We start from the raw sequence: 21003 nt of genomic DNA, 5'->3' as shown, positions 1-21003 counted from the left end.
CTGGCCTTCCTAGGCAATCAACTCCTCCACATACATACATACACACATACATACATACATACATACATACATACATACATACATACATCAACTCCTCTACATACATACATACATACATACATAAATGAGGAGTACATTCCCAAGGTTGTCCTCTGGAATCCTCTCACGCATATAAACATCTCCACATATATAAACATATACACAGAGATACAAATCCTTTAGAAGGGATTTGACTTCTATAAGTTAACATGATAAAATTGACTGGACCAAGCATAAAGTACAAGTTAGGGTTTGCAAGGATGAATGGGAAACATAACTTAACCTACTTGTGAATGGAAGAGGTAGGATGTGTTGGAACACTGATTACCTCATGGAACGTGGATATATACATGATTTTAAAAAACAATAGTCACTAAAACATTTATCAACCACTGTCAGTTTGTATTGATTTAATGTTTCTTTTTACTGTGGCAAACTCTTTGAGGATTTACATATTAAAATCTTATTTCAATTAAAAGCTACAGGAGTTTGACATTTCTCAGAATATTATAGAGAATTTTCATGCCAACCAGAATGCTGTCATTGAGAGACATTCCATTTTAAACAACTGGTGCTACATTTTGCCCAGGTAAGATCTGAGGTAGTGATGTGGAGCTGGTGTGATGGCCACCTTTCACTGCTGTGACCATAATATCTTACAGCAGCACTTGAGGGAGGGAAGGTTTATTTGGGCTTACAGTTTTAGTTGATTCAAAGTATGCTGTTGTGGAAGTCACAATGAGACAACATAGTTTGTGTCATCAAAGGCCAAGAAGCAGAAAACAGAGAAGGCTAGGGCATAGCAGGCTTTATATTTTTCTTTCTGTCTGGGTCTCCAGGCTATGGGAATGTGATACCCACATTTAGGGTAATTTAATTTACTTTCAGTTAATTCTAGAGTTTTTCTTCACAGAGACACCGGGAAATGTTTCTCAGCAATCTCCGAATTAATTCTAAATTCAATTGAGTTGAAAATGCAGGTTAACCTCAAGAGTGGATTCAAAATATTCTATAATCTGGCTTCCTTAACATTTTGCATGAAACTATAAACTACTTTGAACTTACAAACACTGTAAAGTACTGGGGAAAGGCTGGATAGATGGCTCTGTAATGAAGGACACTTGCTGCTCTTACAGAGACCCTCGTTCTTGTCACCCATGTGCTTCCAGAGGATCTGGCATCTTCTGGCCTCTTTCTTGACCAGCCACATGTGGGTGCACATATATTCATGTAGGTAAAGCACTTATGTACATAAAGAGCAAAAGTGAAAAGTACTGGAGCAGTTTGCTATGGAAGCAGAAGCTATAACTTGCCCCCTTTAATTACTAAAATAATTTGTTTTGCACTACATTTTTGTCAGATCTTCTTTTAATAAATATTAAAATTATCAAATTTCTCAATTCATAACAGTCCTAAACCAACATTTATGTTTTTTTACCTAATAATGATTTATTATAATTAAATGTAAACTTACTTGTTTGTATTATCATTAGAAAGAAATGAATTGTTTCTGAGACAAAAAAAAAACTATTAAGAAGGAATTTTAACTTGCTCAGGAAAATTAAGAGCTTATACATGGTAAAATATTGAGGAAAAGGACATGATTCTGACTCATTTACTTCTTCACAGACATTTCACTGGTAGAAGCATTTTGTAGTTCAATTTGTCTGTATTTGTAATTGGCACATTGTTTGAAGCAGTTCAGCTCAATGTTTCCTCACCATCTCAGTTATTAAGATTTAAAACAAGGCCATGCATAGTAAGCCCACAGTAAGATCATCTTTGATGGTGAAAGGTTGAAAGCTTTTCATTAAAATCAGGAACAAGACAAGATTTTCACTTTTATAGCTTCTGTTCAGCATAGTATTAGAAGCCCTAGCCTGTGCAGTAGTAAAGAGAAGAAAATTAAAGGCATTGAGATTGGAAAGCAAGAAGGTAACCATTTCTGTTGACCAATAGTTTGATGCTACAAATAGAAAACCTAAGTATCCCATCAAAACCTAGAACTAAGAAGTAGATTTGAAAGATGCATGCTACAAAATCAATTTATAAATATTCATAGTATCTGGTACGTACTTGTAATTCTACAATGTAGGAAGGTAAGGTAGGACAAACCTGGATTACATAGTAAGACTGTGACTCAGAACACCACCAACAAGAAAACCCAGCAGCATTTTTATACTTTAACAAGGAGACAATCTTATTCAGAATATCTACCCAAAAGAAATTGTAGAATGAATCTTACCAAAGAAGTAAAAGTAAAAATTAAAAAACATTTCTAAAAGGAATTGACAAAGACAATTTATTGGAATGAGAACTCAGTCATGGATTAGAGGAATTAGAATTGTCAAAACATCCACAATACCAGAAGCAATCTATAGATGTTATGTAATCACCACCAAAATGTCATTCTTCAAAAACTAGGGAAATTAATTTCATATAGAAATAAAAGGCCCCAAGGGGATAAAGCAATTTTAGAAGCATCATACTCTCATTTTAAACTATCCTACAAACTTAGAGTAATTAAAACAATATGATGCTGGCATATATGCAGGCATATAGGCATAGAGAACAGAACAGGTAAATATGTAGTTATGGTCAATGGACTTTCATTAACACTTCCATGAAGACAAAATAGAGAAGATGGTCTTTTCTGAAAGTGGTGCTAGGAAAACTATATCCACAAATAGAAGAATTAAGTTAGACTGTTATTCCTCATTTTATACAAAACCCTGATAACTTATTGATATACAGTAAAACTTTGTGACTTTGATATGAGAATGCTTTCTTATATTGCCCAAAGTATTGTATTACAGAAGTAAGAATAGATCAGCAGAACTACATCAAACTGAAAAGCTTTTGCATACCAAAGAAAACAGTCAAAAGAATTAGAATCACCCTTGAAGGAGGTGAAAATAGTTCTAAACCATATTTCTCTTAGAATATTTTATGCTTCTATAATAGAATGCCAGATACTGGATAATTTCCCATACATTTCCCAAATAAGTCTGGAGGCTAGGGAGTCTGAGCTCCAAGTGTCAGCACATTAAGTTTCTGGTAAGAGTCACTTCGTTGTATCATTCCTTAGTGAGTAGGCAAAGAGAGGACCAGAAAGACACACAAAAAGGTAAAAACTACTATTTTATAAGGAACCCAAACCTGAGATAATCGCAATAGTATACTCATTGTAAGCAGAACTTTCACAGCCTAATTACATCTTAAAATGGTTATAATGTTAATTAAGTTTAGAAGGGAACAAGCACTCCATCTACACCAAGATAGGTGAACTTACAAGAAGTCAGTTTTATAGCAAGAAAACAACTTGATTTACAAATGAACAAAGAAAGTCCTGTCTTCTTTTTAAAGACAGAATTCTACTGTGTAGCCCTGGCTGTCCTAGAACTTGCTATTAGACCTTGAACTCAAAGAATTTCACTTTCTCTCTGTCTCTTGAGTGCTGGGACTAAAAGCAAGTGCTACTACACCCAACCTAAATAGAGAAAAGAAGATGTCCAGATGGCCAATAAATACATGGGGGAAAAAAACTTTATCAATAGCAATAGGGAAATCCAAATTAAAGTCATAGTGAGACATCCCCTCATATATGTTATAAATGGTATTATTAAAAAAATATCAATAGATGTATATAGTGACACACCCACTAGCCAAGATCCTAAATGGAAAAAAATTGGAAGCAGTCACATTAAAATGAAAGACGAGAGTGATGTGCCATATCCCCATTTCTTTTCACTCTAGTACTTGAAGCCATAGCTAGAGCGTTAAGACAAGAGAAGGAACCTAAAAGGGATACAAATAAGAAGTTAAAGTATTTTAGATGGTATGATATTATATGTAAGAAATTGTAAATATTGCACCAGAAAATTAGAAATGATGAACACTTTCAGCAAATGGCAGGATATAAAATTAACTTACAAAATTTAATGTCTTTCTACACAGCAATAACAAATGTGCTAAGAATGGCAACCACAAAAACATGCCCATTGACAGTGTCTTCAAAATAAATAAACAAAAGGGGGAAAGAACAGTAATAAACCTATCCAAGAAAGTGAAAGATCTCTACAGAAAAAAAAAAGTTAATTTCTTAATAAATAAAGGGAGGAAATCACTAGAGAATGGACAGAGCTCTCAGACTCATGGATCAGTAGAATCAGTTCTATGAAACTGATCATACCTGCAGTTTATAGATTCAGTGCACTCTCAATTAAACTTAAATGGCATACAGACACAAAAACTCTGAATTTCATATGAAAACACAAAAAGCCATGGATAATGACAGCAATCCTATATTTAAAAAAACAATTCTGGAGGGATTACCATGAAGGACTTAAAGTTATACACTGATAGCAATATAAACAGTATGGTATTGGCACAAATATAGAAATGTACATCAATGGAATGGACTAGAAGACCCCAGCTCATGTGCATAGAGAGAGCCACCTGATATGTGACCAAGATGCCAAAAATACACATTAAAGGAAATCAGCATCTTCCACAAACAGTGCTGAGGAAACTGGATGTACACTTGTAGAAGAAAGATTCTAGATCATTTCTATTATCATGCACAAAATTAACTTCAAATAGATCAAAGACTTCAATGAGAAATTAGGAATCAGAAATTGCTGGAAGAAAACAGACTGAACCCTACAGGATGCAGGTGTAGGAAAGGACATCTTTACTAGGGCTCCAATGGCCCAGGAATTAGTCCTAACAATTGACAGACGGGAACCTATAAAATGAAAAGTATATGTGTAGTTAAGTAAATAATTAAGCACAGAGGAAATCTACAAAACAGGAATGAATCTTTACAGCTATCTTTACATCCAGCAGAGGGCTAGTGCCTCAGATGTGCAAAGAACTTAAAAAGGTGAAGAATAAAGAAAAACAACCCAGTCAAAGGGGTGCTATAAATCTGAAGTGGTTTAATGTAGTGGCCAACGAGAATCTTCCCCCACAGGCTTAAGCACTTGGATATTTAGTCCTCAGTTGGGGATGCTATTTGGGGAGGGATGCAGTGTGGCAGAAGAAAGTATGTATGTTAGCAGGGGTGGGCTTTGAGAGTCTAAGCTCACTACACTTTCCACTTCACTATCTCTGCTTTGTGTTTGAAAACACAGTCAGCTTCCTGCTCCTGCTGCTGTGCCTGCCACTTGCTGCCATATCCTCACCATGAAGGACTCAACTCTGTGACTGTCATGATATTTTACCACAGCAATGGACAGATAACCTACAGGATTATAGCAGAAATTCTCCAAGAAAAACAACATTTGCTAAGACATTTATTAGCAAACAGGGAGTGCAACTTAAACTAAGATTTCATTTTGCCCCAGTTAGGATGGCTAAGATTAAATAAACAACTGTTGGTAAATGTTACTGAGGATATTAGAAAAAAGGAACCCTCATTCACTGTTGGGTAGGATTACAGATCGATGCAGCCACTATGGTACGGAAATTAGTGTAGAGAACACACACACACACACACACACACACAACTACTGCATGACCCAGCTATACTACTCCTTGATATGTACCGAAAGGACTTGATATCTGATACAGAGATGCTTGCACAGATGTGTTCATTACTACTTTTTTCACAAGATGGAGCAGAAGCAACCTAAATGTTCATCAAGTGATGAACTCATAGTGAAGATGTGGTATATATCCACAGTGGAATTCTATTCAGCTATAAAGGAAAACTAAACCATGAAGCATTCAGGTAAATCAATGGAACTAAAAAAAAAATATATTGAGTGAGATAACTCAGACCCAAAAAAGACAGCCTATGCTCTTATTTGTGAGTCCTACATCTGAATCTACAGATTTCAGTGTATAACTTGGAATAACCACAGGAGCCTATAAAGTAGGAAAAGACCATTGGAAGAGGGAGGAAAAGCAGTATAGAGGATGACAGCACATCGGTACTATGAAAGGGGAACAGAGGGTGGGGATTTTAACCAGGAAGTGATGAGGAAATGTGTGTGTGTGTGTGTGTGTGTGTGTGTGTGTGTGTGTGTGTGTGTGTGTGTGTGTGTGTAGATGAAGAATATGTATTGATGTAGTTACCCCACAGAGCAGTATAATTCTCCCTTTAGGAGACTTAGACTATTTCACAAAAACTCAAGTAGCAGGGGCTACTTCACTGGGAGTTTATTGCTCTTGGCTGCATGACAACTCCCTGAAGCTAGTTGCCGTGTGCTAGAAGGTGCTATACCAGACAACCTAAGGAGAAAAGTTAGTACCTACCCAACTGTAAAGCCTGAGAACCACAATAATATCAGGATTTGCGAGATATCAGTGAAATAGTGGCACTCCTATCCTGAAGACATCTAAGGAATGTCTAATTAGAACTGGAGCTATTCAATTTGAGGTAACTCCTGCCTGGTACTGTAAATTTACCCAAGAATCTATAGCTGGAAGGGACCCATACTGTTAAGGTAGTAATAGATTCTAATTGTCTCCCACATACTCATTCTTATGCTCAGAGATTTAAGTTCGGCTCTCACACCTTATAAAAGAAGCTTCTTTTTGCACCAGAGACTATTAGATCCATAATCCCATCCAAATACAAAGAGCTAGTGACTGTGTCCCTGACCCCAAAGGGAAATCTGTAACACCACACCTGCAGGGCTCAAGGAACATCGTGGAGATTTGGGTGGAAAGAGTTTTAGAAACAGAGGACTGGAACTTCTTCTGGACAGTGACCTTGCACCCATGAACTCTCAACATGGTTGCCTGTACAAAACCTGCAAGGACCACACCAGTCAACACATAAATGTGAACTGGAAGAAAATTTCATAAGATCCCATCTCTATATGAAAGGCTATAGGCAGTCAATGCCTGCTGAGAGAGGGAGAAGCAATCTTTGATGTCATTTTGTTTTTTAGGAACAAGTCTCCAGTCCCAAGGCATCAGCAATAAACATATGCAAATAAGTACAGTATTAATTAGATTCAGTAGGTGATATATTCATTAGACACACATACATACACATATATAACAAATATAGAAGAGATCATTTCAGGGAGGGTTAGGGTTTGAGAGAGGAGCAGAGATAGGGTAGAAAGGATGGGAATGCAATGAAGTTAGGTATAAAATCTTTAAATTTAAAAAATTAAAGAATAATATAAGTATGTAAAGGGAATGACAGCATGCTGCTCATAAGAATGTAAATAGTACAAATATATAGAACGATAGAAATTTCTCACAATGGCAAAAGGAATTGCAAAGATATATTACCATATGATCATTAATCCTAATAATACCTATATTATCCAAAGGAAATAAAATCAATATGTCAGATGTTACTGTACTCTCATATTCATTGCAGCACCAGTCACAGTGGCTGAAATGTGAATACACCCTAAGTGTCCCTCTAGGTGGAATTGGAAAAGATGTGGCTTATATAACAATGTAGCAAGATTCAGCCTTAACAAAGAGAGCAATCCTGTCATGTGTGACAATAGGGATCATAAGCCTGCAACAAATGATATTAAGTAAAATAAACTAGACAGATAAATTCATGTGATTTTATATGTAGCGTCTATCAAGTTGAACTTTTAAAAGCAGCATAATTGCAGTTACAAAAGGTAGGCTGGAGATTTGGATAAGACTAGAGAGATGCTTATTAATGACAATCTTAGACATGAGGAATAGGTTAAAAACATCCATTGTACAACACACTATACTTCGTGTCAAAGACTTCTTGAAAATCTCTACAAATAGATTTGAAGTATTTTCACCACAAACATGTACATATGTGAAGTAGTGTATATGTTACTTTGGCTAAGGGAGTCCAGTCTGTTTGTACTTCAAAGCATGCTAAAGATATCTTAAAATTTACATAGTTAAGATAAAAAGTTTAATGTAGCTGTGTTTTGAATTAGGCACAAGTGATTAGTTTGCTGTTTATATTTGGATAGTAACTTATTTGCTAGGTCTTTTGGAATACTTTCTAAATCACAGTTTCTCAAGTAACATTGAACATTGAACATTGACATGATGTATCAATTCTCATTTTTCCTAGTATGAAAATGGGGCAGATAATAAATATTCTTCATACTGCACCCCCTGACTGTCCCTTTCGTTCCTTCGAAGATTTCCAGAGGCACTGGGATGACCTGGTAGGAAGCAAATATGTGTCACACTAAATTCATGTGGTCTCTTTTCTTGCTATGTAACCTAAGAATAGCCTCCTCCAAAATGATTTACATGTGTGCTTAATTTATAGTATGGCTATAAACTTCCAGAAGACTGTGGAGATATGAAAATATACTGCAACATCTACTTCAAAATGGCTAACAGAAGGACCTTCACGTATCCTTTGCACACTAGTGATGGCAGATGCCTTAGGAGACAGACCTTGGCCATGCCCCATGCTGTCATTATTTAATGGAGCACAGTTGTTTTTAGTTTAGCTTAGAGGGTATGGTTATAAGAATTCTTGTGGCTGTTTCTTTTGGGTGTTTTTGTTTTGGACACAGGTCTCATACAGCCTAGGCTGCCGAGGAACTCATTAGGTATCCCAGACTATTCTCAGTATATGATGTTCTCATCTGTATCTTTCAAGTGCTGTTATTATAGGCATAGACCACATGTCCAGTTTATGCCAAGGATAGGATTGAATCCAGCACTTGCTGCAAGATAGGCCTTCACTCTACAGCTGAGCTGCGTTCTGGCCTTCTCATCTTTCAATAAAGACACATCATAGCTTAGTTGTTTTTAAGTTGAAACAATGTTGGTGTCAGGAAGGAGGTTGAGATAAGGTCTTGTTATGTAACTTTAGCTATCCTTGAACTAGTCATCCTCCTGCCTCAGCTTTCTCAGTGCTAGAATTACCACCATCCCAGGCTATAAGGACTTTTCTTTAAAGACTATTGCAAAAGCTTAGACAAGAAGAGAAAATTCAAAATATATATGAATGCACATATGTATTTCAAAATAAAATGTAAGAAACCAAGCATGTGATTCTCCTTAGCCAAGGGCTCCCCCTAGTGTTCTTTGGATGTTATTGAAAGGGTTAAATTAAAAGTTTCTGAGCTCTTCCTTTTTAGATTTGACTTGCACTTAAAACAGACTGCATTGCTTTAGGAAAATGACTTTCTTAATATTGCTTTAAAATACACACAGAAACAGAACACAAAAGATATGAGTGGAGCTCTTAAACCCTTCTTAGCATGGCTTTCACCACTGTGGCAGCCTGGGATTTAGAAACAAAAGAGCCATAGTGTTTTCCCTGAGCTCTTTTCGAACCCAGATAATCCACATTGAGCCTACAGTAGACACTTGCCAGCGTCTTCCTTTCACTATCCCAGGTGTCTGTAGCTTTTGAAGTTAGAAAATAATTAGTGATCTTTTTGTGCTATGATGGCACCTTCATTTCAGATCTTTTCTGGAGCTTTGGAATCTACTCTATTACAGTTCCATTTGCATAACGAGGACACAGTGGTTCACCTTGATTGTGCCATATCAGAGCCTACTACATCACACACACACACACACACACACACATATGCACGCACGCACATGCTAATAAAGTTAAAATAGAAGAAAAGCCTTTTAGCTTTGGCATCTGTAGAATATAGCAAAAGAACAGAAACTGTCTTGTCAACATTACCACCTTTCTAAAAATGAGAATTGCTGCATCTTGTAGACAGAAAACGTCACGTTGTTCTTTAACTGTGCTCAGGTACCCTCTCTGCTGCATCAGAAGTCAGCCCATTCAGTTCTTCCCAAGAGTAGATTTGGATGGTGTGCTGAAAAGCTTTCTTTCAGATTTAAAATCAAAACTGCCACATTTATGTGGGTTTCCTGTAAAGATGACATATAAGCCATGCTATTACACACAGGAGCTAACCAGACCACATCTGCAGGTAAGGCACCCTTCATCTCAACCAGTTTGGCACACTAATCACACCTTTCTTGGCTCTCTCAAATTCTCGAGAACCCTTCACAGTCCAGCATCTCATAGGTGTTGTTGTTACTGGTACTCAACTGTTTGCCCTGCCATGCGATATTATTGTATTTCATGTGTAGGCACTCAACTGTTTGCCCTGCCATGATATCTTACTATATTTCAAGCAGAACACAGTAGGTTCTGCTGTTCCATACATATCTAGATATGATCTGGGTTATTGGAGGTTAAAAGAGATCTGTTAAGTGTTCATCTGGACAGATGAACTATAGGGGCAGGCCTGAGCAGCAGCAGTTGGGTGCCTGCTGCCCAGTAGGTGGAGTCAGCAGAGGGCTTCTCTGAAACCTGAGGCAGGAAAAAAGCAGTCACCAGTTACCTCTAGACTGACTTCAGTAAAAGATCATATCTGACTCTGTGCAGATGGAGAAATGAAAAGTTTGGGTTTTTTGCTGCACGCCAGATTTAGCAGAAAAGGGAAAGAAGTCACAACTTGAATCAGATTCTGAATTTTTACTGTTGCCTTGACTGGAAATGTTTAGGGGTAGAATCTGGCTTTGGTGGTGGTGGTGGTAGTGGTGGTGGTAGTGGTGGTGGTAGTGGTGGTGGTGGTAGTGGTGGTGGTGGTGGTAGTGGTGGTGGTGGTAGTGGTGGTGATAGTGGTGGTGGTAGTGGTGGTGGTAGTGGTGGTGGTGATAGTGGTGGTGGTAGTGGTGGTGGTAGTGGTGGTGGTGATAGTGGTGGTGGTAGTGGTGGTGGTAGTGGTCGTGGTGATAGTGGTGGTGATAGTGGTGGTGGTGGTGGTGGTAGTGGTCGTGGTGATAGTGGTGGTGATAGTGGTGGTGGTAGTGGTGGTGGTGGTGGTGATAGTGGTGGTGATAGTGGTGGTGGTAGTGGTGGTGGTGGTAGTGGTGGTGGTAGTGGTGGTGGTGATAGTGGTGGTGATAGTGGTGGTGGTAGTGGTGGTGGTGGTCTTATATAATACACCCCAAGCAACCCCGATCCACTCCTCTTCCGTTTCCCTTGAGAGAAGTGTAGACTTCCCACTGATATCAACCAAACACGGCAGGACAAGATGCAGTAAGCCAGACACAAACCCCTGTGTCAACACATACACCGTGCTGATTGATTATCTGTGTGATCCAATCAGCACCCCACCCTCACCCTTCCCACTATAACAGAACTGTGTTCAGAAAGGTAACATGGCATGTCCTGGGGAGTGTTCTTGGTCTTTACTAAGTGTGCAGCATTAGAAACTAGGTTTGAGTTATGCCCAGTCTCACAAATGAAAGCACTTTGTTTGTGTTTCTGTCTGACTCTGCTTTAGAAGAGTGTTTGTGACATCCATCCACGCTGTCAACTCACTATGCTGTTGTCCTGCACTTCCATTTCCATGTGGTTACATGACTATGCCATAGTTGGTTTACTCATCCAGAATTCTGTTGATTGACAGCAATAATAATAATAATAATAATAATAATAATAATAATAATAATAATAATAATAATAATAATAATAATAATAATAATAATAATAATAATGTAGTGAACATTCCAGTGCACATCCTCTAGGCTTGTGTACATGAATCCCATAACTGTAGAATCAGTATTGTATGCCAAGTTTAGGGCACATGACAGGCTACCCCCCAAAGTGGTTGCATCCTCTTCTGAACCTCTTGCTGTTGCTCTTTGCCCCTGTTCATATGTGGTATTGAAATCTACCTCGGCAATGTTGGCAGACATGCTCATATCATGTGCTTTCAGTGTTCATGGACTTGACTTCTGTATATTGGTTATTGGACATCTGCTTTGAAGGGATGTCTACCACTTTTCATTTATAGGTATTCTGACAATATGCCAGGTTTAAGCTGTTTATCAGCTGTGTAGAGCATTGTCTCCCTCCATACGCTTTCTTTCTCTTACTGGCGGTTTGTAATAGCAGTTTTAATTTATAGTCTAAATTACCAGGGTATTTATGATAGCTATGTTTTTGTTTCACTTTAAAAATGCCTGTGCATTCCAGAATTGTGTATGTTTTTTCTATGATGTCATTCAAACATCCAGCTGGAATTTATTTTGTATGTAGTGTGATGTGGCAATCCGATTTTTTTTTTGTTAATTATATATCTATTTTTCCAACCAGTGATTCTGAAAAGAGCATTTTTCCCCTTGGTATCCTACAGTAACACCTTTCTTTCACTACAAACACCAGTATGGGTCTCTGAGCTGTCATCTATCCCTGGCTTACTTGTTTATTCTTGTAGAATATATACTTGCAGAAATATAGTTATTTTTAAGCTTTACATTTATAGCAACTAATACTTTATGAGCATTAATTTTTAAAGGATGTTTAAATCTAGTGAAGCATCTTAGCAATTTGTGTGTGTGTGAGAGGTGTCTGGTGGTTGAACCTAGGACCCCAGACATAGTAGGCAAGCTCTCTGCCACCGATCTCTATCTTCAGCCCTCCACCAGTCTCTCTAGGCTGTGCAGGTTGCCCTTGATCCTCCCACTTCAGCCTTCTGAGCGGCTGGGATTATGGGCCTGAAGCACAAGTCCAGCAGCATCTTAGCTCTCCCTGATCCACGACTGTCTGTACACATCCCATTTCAGTGTCAGCTTATGCCTACTCTCAGATACATGTGCATACATGTAACCACAGATTTACTGAGATCTTTTCATCTATGAACTTTCCCATCTCTTCTGTATCGAAATATAGTTTAAAATATCTCAATAACATTACATAGTTTCTGTACTTATTATATTTATTTATATTTATTTATATTTCCCATTTGATAGTTTTAATGTCATGAATGGTTTCTTAAACTATTATTTTTCTTTTACTTCAAGATATTTTCAGATTTCCACTACTTGCTCTTTTGAACCCTTTGCTTTTTAAGAGTAATTTTCTTAGGGATGAAGAGATGCATCAGCAGTTAAAAGAGCACATTTTTAGGGACTCAATGCCTCTAGCTGCTATAAGCACCTGCACACACACACACACACACACACACACACACACACACACACACATGTGCATGCATGTGCACACACACAAACACACCACCACCACTACCACCAAGAACAACAGAAAAACAGAGAATTTGGAATTGCTTGTATTCCTGATGACTTGAACTTGACAGTATACATTATAGGTTGCTCATCTTGTTATCTTAAGTGATAAGAATCTCTGTGGGGCTGCTGGATTTTAGCGCATCAGGATAACATTGTCTTTCCTTCAGACCCCATGAGTCGGTGAGAACTTTGGAAAAGCTCCTGTGTCTCCCTGTGTTGTGGATTCTGATTGCCTTCTGTCCTGGAGCATAGCTGATGTATAACGCTGTGCTATGCAGAGTGCCTCTCTGTTACTGAGGACTCCATGTGCTCTATGACGTACCAACACGGGAAACTGTATTTGGAAATCCACCAGGAGCCAAGAGCACGGCAGAGATCACTCACATGGCTACAGTCTCTCTGTGACTATGCTATGGGTCAGCTGTTTTCACTTGAGCTGCTTTCTGATGACCATGGCTCCTTCTGCCCTGCCAATTAGACCTTCCTGTGCTGAGCTCTGTGGCCAAGTACCACAGCCCAAGCCATTTCCACTGCTTCCATTCGTCCTCGGTTCCAATTTACCAGAGCCAGCAGTATCTTTGGTTTTAAAAGTGTGTTAATATTTAGTTTCTGTGCATGTGTGTTTTGCCTACATAATTGTACACCATGTACACATACACGATGGGTGCTGGTGGATGAGAGCTGGCTGTGAGTGCAGGAACTGACATGTGAGTGTAGGAACTGACATGTGAGTGCAGAAACTGACATGTGAGTGCAGAAACTGACATGTGAGTGCAGGAGCTGACATGTGAGTGTAGAAACTGACTGACGTGTGAGTGCAGGAACTGACTGACATGTGAGTGCAGGAGCTGACATGTGAGTGCAGGAACTGACATGTGAGTGCAGGAGCTGACATGTGAGTGCAGGAGCTGACATGTGAGTGCAGGAACTGACATGTGAGTGCAGGAGCTGACATGTGAGTGCAGGAGCTGACATGTGAGTGCAGGAACTGACATGTGAGTACAGGAGCTGATATGTGAGTGCAGGAACTGACATGTGAGTACAGGAACTGACATGTGAGTGCAGGAACTGACATGTGAGTGCAGGAGCTGACTGACATGTGAGTGCAGTAACTGACATGTGAGTGCAGGAACTGACATGTGAGTGCAGGAGCTGACATGTGAGTGCAGGAACTGACATGTGAGTGCAGGAACTGACATGTGAGTGCAGGAACTGACATGTGAGTGCAGGAACTGACTGACATGTGAGTGCAGGAACTGACTGACATGTGAGTGCAGGAGCTGACATGTGAGTGTAGGAGCTGACATGTGAGTGTAGAAACTGACTAACGTGTGAGTGCAGGAGCTGACATGTGAGTGCAGGAACTGACATGTGAGTGCAGGAACTGACATGTGAGTGCAGGAACTGACTGACATGTGAGTGCAGGAGCTGACATGTGAGTGCAGGAACTGACATGTGAGTGCAGGAGCTGACATGTGAGTGCAGGAGCTGACATGTGAGTGCAGGAACTGACATGTGAGTACAGGAGCTGACATGTGAGTGCAGGAACTGACATGTGAGTGCAGGAACTGACATGTGAGTGCAGGAACTGACATGTGAGTGCAGGAGCTGACTGACATGTGAGTGCAGGAACTGACATGTGAGTGCAGGAACTGACATGTGAGTGAAGGAACTGACATGTGAGTGCAGGAACTGACATGTGAGTGCAGGAACTGACATGTGAGTGCAGGAGCTGACATGTGAGTGCAGGAACTGACATGTGAGTGCAGGAACTGACTGACATGTGAGTGCAGGAACTGACTGACATGTGAGTGCAGGAGCTGACATATGAGTGCAGGAGCTGACATGTGATTGCAGGAGCTGACATGTGAGTGCAGGAGCTGACATGTGAGTGTAGGAGCTGACATGTGAGTGCAGGAGCTGACATGTGAGTGTAGGAGCTGACATGTGAGTGTAGAAACTGACTGACGTGTGAGTGCAGGAACTGACTGACATGTGAGTGTAGGAACTGACATGTGAGTGCAGGAACTGACATGTGAGTGCAGGAGCTGACTGACATGTGAGTGCAGAAACTGACATGTGAGTGCAGGAACTGACATGTGAGTGCAGGAACTGACATGTGAGTGCAGGAGCTGACATGTGAGTGTAGAAACTGACTGACGTGTGAGTGCAGGAACTGACTGACAAGTGAGTGCAGAAACTGACTGACATGTGAGTGCAGGAGCTGACATGTGAGTGCAGGAACTGACATGTGAGTGCAGGAGCTGACATGTGAGTGCAGGAACTGACATGTGAGTGCAGGAGCTGACATGTGAGTGCAGGAACTGACTGACGTGTGAGTGCAGGAACTGACATGTGAGTGCAGGAGCTGACATGTGAGTGTAGGAGCTGACATGTGAGTGTAGAAACTGACTGACGTGTGAGTGCAGGAGCTGACATGTGAGTGCAGGAGCTGACATGTGAGTGCAGGAACTGACATGTGAGTGCAGGAACTGACTGACATGTGAGTGCAGGAACTGACATGTGAGTGCAGGAACTGACATGTGAGTGCAGGAGCTGACATGTGAGTGCAGGAACTGACTTATGTGTGAGTGCAGGAACTGACATGTGAGTGCAGGAGCTGACATGTGAGTGTAGGAGCTGACATGTGAGTGTAGAAACTGACTGACGTGTGAGTGCAGGAACTCACTGACATGTGAGTGCAGGAGCTGACATGTGAGTGCAGGAACTGACATGTGAGTGCAGGAACTGACATGTGAGTGCAGGAACTGACATGTGAGTGCAGGAACTGACTGACATGTGAGTGCAGGAGCTGACATGTGAGTGCAGGAGCTGACATGTGAGTGCAGGAGCTGACATGTGAGTGCAGGAACTGACATGTGAGTGCAGGAACTGACTGACATGTGAGTGCAGGAACTGACATGTGAGTGCAGGAACTGACATGTGAGTGCAGGAACTGACATGTGAGTGCAGGGATGAACCTGGGTCCTCTGCAGGAACAGGGGTTGCTCTTAACCACTGAAGTGTCTCCATAGCCCCAGCTGATGCCACTTTTCCAGTCTGATCACATCCATGTCATCTGCACTAGTCAGCCTCTGGATTGTAATCTTGGTTAGGACCACCCCACTGAAATGCAAAACTTTTCAAGTTGTTCCTGCAGAGAGAGTGCCAGGACAAATGCCTCATTTGATATTACTGTGCCGTAGTCTGGAGTTTTAGATAGGTATAACTGTTGTGTGGCTTTCTGTTGAGCACAGTCTCAGCTTTGGCTGTCCTGGAACTCACTATGCAGACTAGGCTGACCTTGAACTCACAGAGATCTACCTGCCTCCCAAGCACTGGGATTACTTAGAGCCATGTGCCACCATATCCAGGTGGCATAATATATTTTAAAGTTAGGTTGCTTGTCAACTCCAACCTAGGGAATAGTTGCTGAATAGATACATCATGCATTTGAATTGACTACTTAGTTCATACTTCACATTTTAAGTCCATATCTGTTCATAGTAAATCCGGACAGTTTGCTATATTCTTTGTGCTTCATGACTGTATAAAAGCACTTAACTAAAATCCTTGTCTTCACACGGTTATTGGCAATAAGAATCTTCAATGTTGTCTGGTTTTGTGTGCCAGCTGCTTTTATGTACACCATCTCGTTTAATTCTCGGTGCTGATTGCTGTGCGTAAGAATTGCTTCCTTGATGTTACAAAGAGGCCCACAGCACAGAGCACATGTATCATATCCAGTATAAAGTTAAATACATTTCTGACCTAAAACTGTAGCCCAGACAGATTCTTAGCCCAATAACAGAAAAAAGAAAAGAAAAAAACGAGTCTTCGGTTGCTGACCAAGATCTCTGGCTTTGAACAGGCTGTCTAGATGGGAATTCCCTGCACTGTGGAGTTGGAGCAGACCTTTGATCTTGTATCTTAGTGTCCTCAGCTGAAAGAGGACTGAGGCAAAGAAAATGAGTTATAAGTGAGAGGACTTGTCTCTGATTGGACTGTGGGAGCACTCTAGTGTGGAGTCCAGGGCATACCTTGTCAGGCAGCCCTTAGCTGCCCGGGTGGATCATGAAGGAAGCAGAGAAAATAGCAGCCAAAGCGAGTTCCCAAAGCTGTGGCCAGTCCTGCCAAGAGACCACTGCTCTTTGTGGTGACAAAAACAAGCTCCACAACCCCTCAGAGCTCTCTAAAGACAGCTGATCATTTGCAAAGTTTAATTAGCAGGAGTGCTTAGCCTGGCTAGGTTTGCTTTAGTTGTGGAAAATTTCAAGAACACTTAAGAAAAAGTGAGGTGCAAAATGGAAAATCAGGACAGACTCTTCCTCCTTTGTGTAACCACTGAAACACCGGTACCTATCAGTGTGCCTCTCTAGGAAGGTTGAGAACAAAAAGAGATATGCTAAGGCTTAGCAACACACCACACACACACACACACACACACACACACACACACTCCCTGAGATTGCAACATCTGGAGATAAAGTAACAAGGGGTCACAATCTTCCTATACTAATATTAAGAGGCAGTGCTGTAAAATGGAGGGAAACTGAGAAGACGAACTAGAAGATGAAGCAGAAGAACAAACCAGATTTTCACTGTTTATTAAAGCCAGGTCTGTGCATGGTGCCACACTCGTCTATCTCACTTAAGGCAGAGCCCTGGCTTATAAGAAATATGGAAGCTGGAAGAATATGTTAGCTTTAAATGACATAACACAGGAAGCAACTGCTCAAATCCAAAATGGAGACTGTCTTCCTCGGCAAGTGCTCCTGTTTCTAGCAAAGGACAGCCATTATTCATGCTGCATAGTAAAGTAGATTAGCATATATAATGACCACATGATCTGAAATGGTCCTGCTTATTAACTTGACAAAACCCTTAAAAATAAATCTTTGAGATAAATGAGAGATAGGGCGTGGCCCGTGTTTGGTGATATTAAAGAATTGTCATTCGTTCTGGTGGGTATGGCAATGACATTGGGCTTTGTGAAAATGCACTTTAATAGTGCCTGTGATTGAAGTACATTCTACATGCTTAACTTAAGACAAAATAACATTTTATCTGATATTTGTTTCAAACATCCATTTTGCACTTCACTTACAACTCATTTTCTCTTAAGTGTTCTTGAAATTTTCCACAACTAAAGCAAACCTAGCCAGGCTAAGCACTCCTGCTAATTAAACTTTGCAAATGATCAGCTGTCTTTAGAGAGCTCTGAGGGGTTGTGGAGCCTGTTTTTGTCACCACAAAGAGCAGTGGTCTCTTGGCAGGACTGGCCACAGCTGTGGGAACTCGCTTTAGCTGCTAATTTCTCTGCTTCCTTCATGATCCACCCGTGCAGCTAAGGGCTGCACAGTCCAGATGTCTGGATGCAACAGAAGGACCCCCCTCAGTAAGAATGCAAGCACTAGCCCAGATACATGGTAGACGTCTCAAATCCCTTTTAACAGTTACCTTAATAGTGGCCACCATATATATTTGTAAAACTTTTAGTTTATATAATTTTATCACTATACAAAGTTTATATTGTATATATTATATGTAAGTGCTAGAAACTAAAGGTCAATCAAGGTACATCTTCTAAGGACCTAGACAAATGATATGTAAAGTAAAAAGCATGTGCTTATTATTAATCAGCTGCTGGCTTCACAAAGCTTCAGTTTGTTGATCATTTAGGAATTCTGTGAATTATTTATTATCTTATCTGTTGTCCACATAGGTCCTTCTTGTTTTTCTATACGTTTTGAATATAAACCAAAAGTTTCCTCCCTTTTGGCTATGTGAATCATTTTAAAAATTAAAGCAATGAGTAAATAATACATTGACCACCTAGGGAGCAGAACAGTCTCCTAGAAACGCTTCTCTCCAGACACACACTTCTCAGACAGGCGAAGAGCTGGTGTGAGTGTAATATATCTCAGGCACAGACACACACTCTCTCAGAATGCAAGGAATTTGCCCTTATTCAGATCTGTCTTAAGTTTTTTGGGGGGTATATCAAGTAATGTGTACATTTCAAAAATTATACAGTTTGTGAAAGCCAAGGATCTAAAAAAAGGAAGTGTCCTTAGATTGTCAATAATTAATTTCAATTCAGTTCTTAAATGGAGAGCAATGGAAAAACATATGCTCTCCAGAGTGACTCCAGCAGCTTTGACAAATATCTCTTGGTTAGAGCACTAGGAGCCAGAAGCTTGCCTGAGCACATCTGGAAGACAGTATAGACACAGATGGTCGCTGTGTGTAAGTTTTACAGTTGATTGACTTGGGGTTATAATGTGCAGCGAGGAATGTACACATTACACCAGAAGGCTCAGTCATACTCTTTCTCCACTTTTCTAAGTGTGTTGGTGTTACTTTGTATTCTTTTTCCAATACTTTATATTTCTTTTCTCTTTTCACTCATATTATATCATTACATCTTTACAGTTCCCTAATCTCTGTCCTTTCAGGAAAACAAAGTCAAACCATCCAATCTGACTACTAAAAAATTCTTCCGAGCTTCTCTAACTCAAGCAACATTGGTGAAACCCACCAGAGCTCTAAATTTTATCCCACAGTCAACTGCTGCCAAGCACAAGGTGGAGCCTTCTGTCAGCCAGCAGAGGTCGGACTTGTTCTCAGCTGGTTGCCACCAGCCTGGGTCTTTTCAGGACAGAAAGTCCTCCTGGCCTCTCAAGGCACCACAACTACATTTGGAAAAGTCGAAACTCAGCAGAGAGAATTCACAAGTTGAGGACAAAAATTTATGTTTACAAAGTAACAGAGCCCCGCCATTCATACCAGTTTTCAAAAGGAAATCTGAACAAGTGAACAAAAACATCTCAGCAGTTAGCACCTTGAAAAGAAAACAGAGCGGGGTTACAGAACCTACCATATTGGCGCAGGAAACTACTGTCACCCAGGGAGGCAAACCTAGTGTAGGTACTGCCACTCAAAAAAGACCAAATAGCAACATTCGAGTACTTGCTGGGAACTTAAACCTGAAGGGCTCCAAACCTCTGCAAGAAAAAGGCTCCGAGTTCTATGATCGGAAGAAGGAACAGCCCTCTTCTGTGCACCTTAGAGAAGCTAGACCGTTGTCTACTACAGCCGCAACACACACGTCAAGTTACAGTTTAGCCTTGCTGAAAAACAATGTTGACATCTACACTGGTGGAAAAGACAATCTAACAAGCAAATTCATAACACAAATTTTGGGGGAAAGCCACGAGTCTCTAAAACTCAAAAGCCAGCCACACATTTTTGAATCAGACTTAGAAACAGAAGACTCTCAACTCCAACAGCAACAATTATCAAATCATGTTAAAGAAGAGGATGCAGCTGAACACAGCCTAATGGAGAGCAAAGCAGCCCACAGAGGCAGACAGAAATTATGCCTTGAGTCTTCAAGGGCTTCCACGAAGCGTCGTTCCAGTGCTGCCCACCAGAGGCAACCTAGTTCTAAGAGCCAGGTAAGAATCTGGGAAAGCTCACACTAGGCTGGACCTTAAGTAAGGGTCTGGGACTGGAGAGATGGCTCAGCAGTTAAAGTACTAGCTGCTGTTTCTGAGGTCCCAGGTTCAATTCCCAGCACCCACATGGCAGCTCAGAACTAGTTATAACTTCTTTTCCAGGGGGTCCTACTCCCTCACACATGCAGGCAAGAAATGCAAATAAAATAAAATAAATTATAAAAACACACAGAAATTTATTTTTAAGACAAGAATGTAAGTGACTTGCCCAAGTGGATGTAGAGACGTGGTAATTAAAAAAGCCCTCTCTGCTCCACCCTAAGAAGGACACCTCCATGGTTTACCAAACATTGCAGACAAGGGAGCAGAAAGGGTGTGAGAGCTGGAAGGCAGGGGTGCAGTGAGCAGTGTGTCTGGACGTGCACCGCCACTGCACCCACAGACGCACTGTAGGGAAGGGCTCACGAGTCCCTGCCCAGTCTGACAGTCTGAGCTATTGGTTGCT

General features: G+C 40.5%; 1 protein-coding gene across 1 annotated transcript in view; it reads left to right on the top strand.

The window, feature by feature from the left end:
- LOC308423435 (uncharacterized protein C18orf63) overlaps nucleotides 1-21003 on the top strand; it is a gene marked incomplete at both ends in the record, with an annotated part of 56167 nt that overhangs the window by 14301 nt on the left and 20863 nt on the right. The window contains 5 exons of the mRNA XM_080920126.1: nucleotides 519-628; nucleotides 8081-8177; nucleotides 8285-8370; nucleotides 9743-9926; nucleotides 19497-20498. Of these exons, the coding sequence (XP_080776252.1) occupies nucleotides 519-628; nucleotides 8081-8177; nucleotides 8285-8370; nucleotides 9743-9926; nucleotides 19497-20498 (1479 nt within the window). The remainder of the gene's footprint in view (nucleotides 1-518; nucleotides 629-8080; nucleotides 8178-8284; nucleotides 8371-9742; nucleotides 9927-19496; nucleotides 20499-21003) is intronic.

The sequence above is a fragment of the Micromys minutus genome (assembly GCF_963924665.1).
Source record: "Micromys minutus genome assembly, chromosome: 8".
Classification (NCBI taxonomy): domain Eukaryota; kingdom Metazoa; phylum Chordata; class Mammalia; order Rodentia; family Muridae; genus Micromys; species Micromys minutus.
The sequence above is the reverse complement of the archived record's forward strand: the minus strand, read 5'-3'. Positions and strand labels throughout refer to the sequence as shown.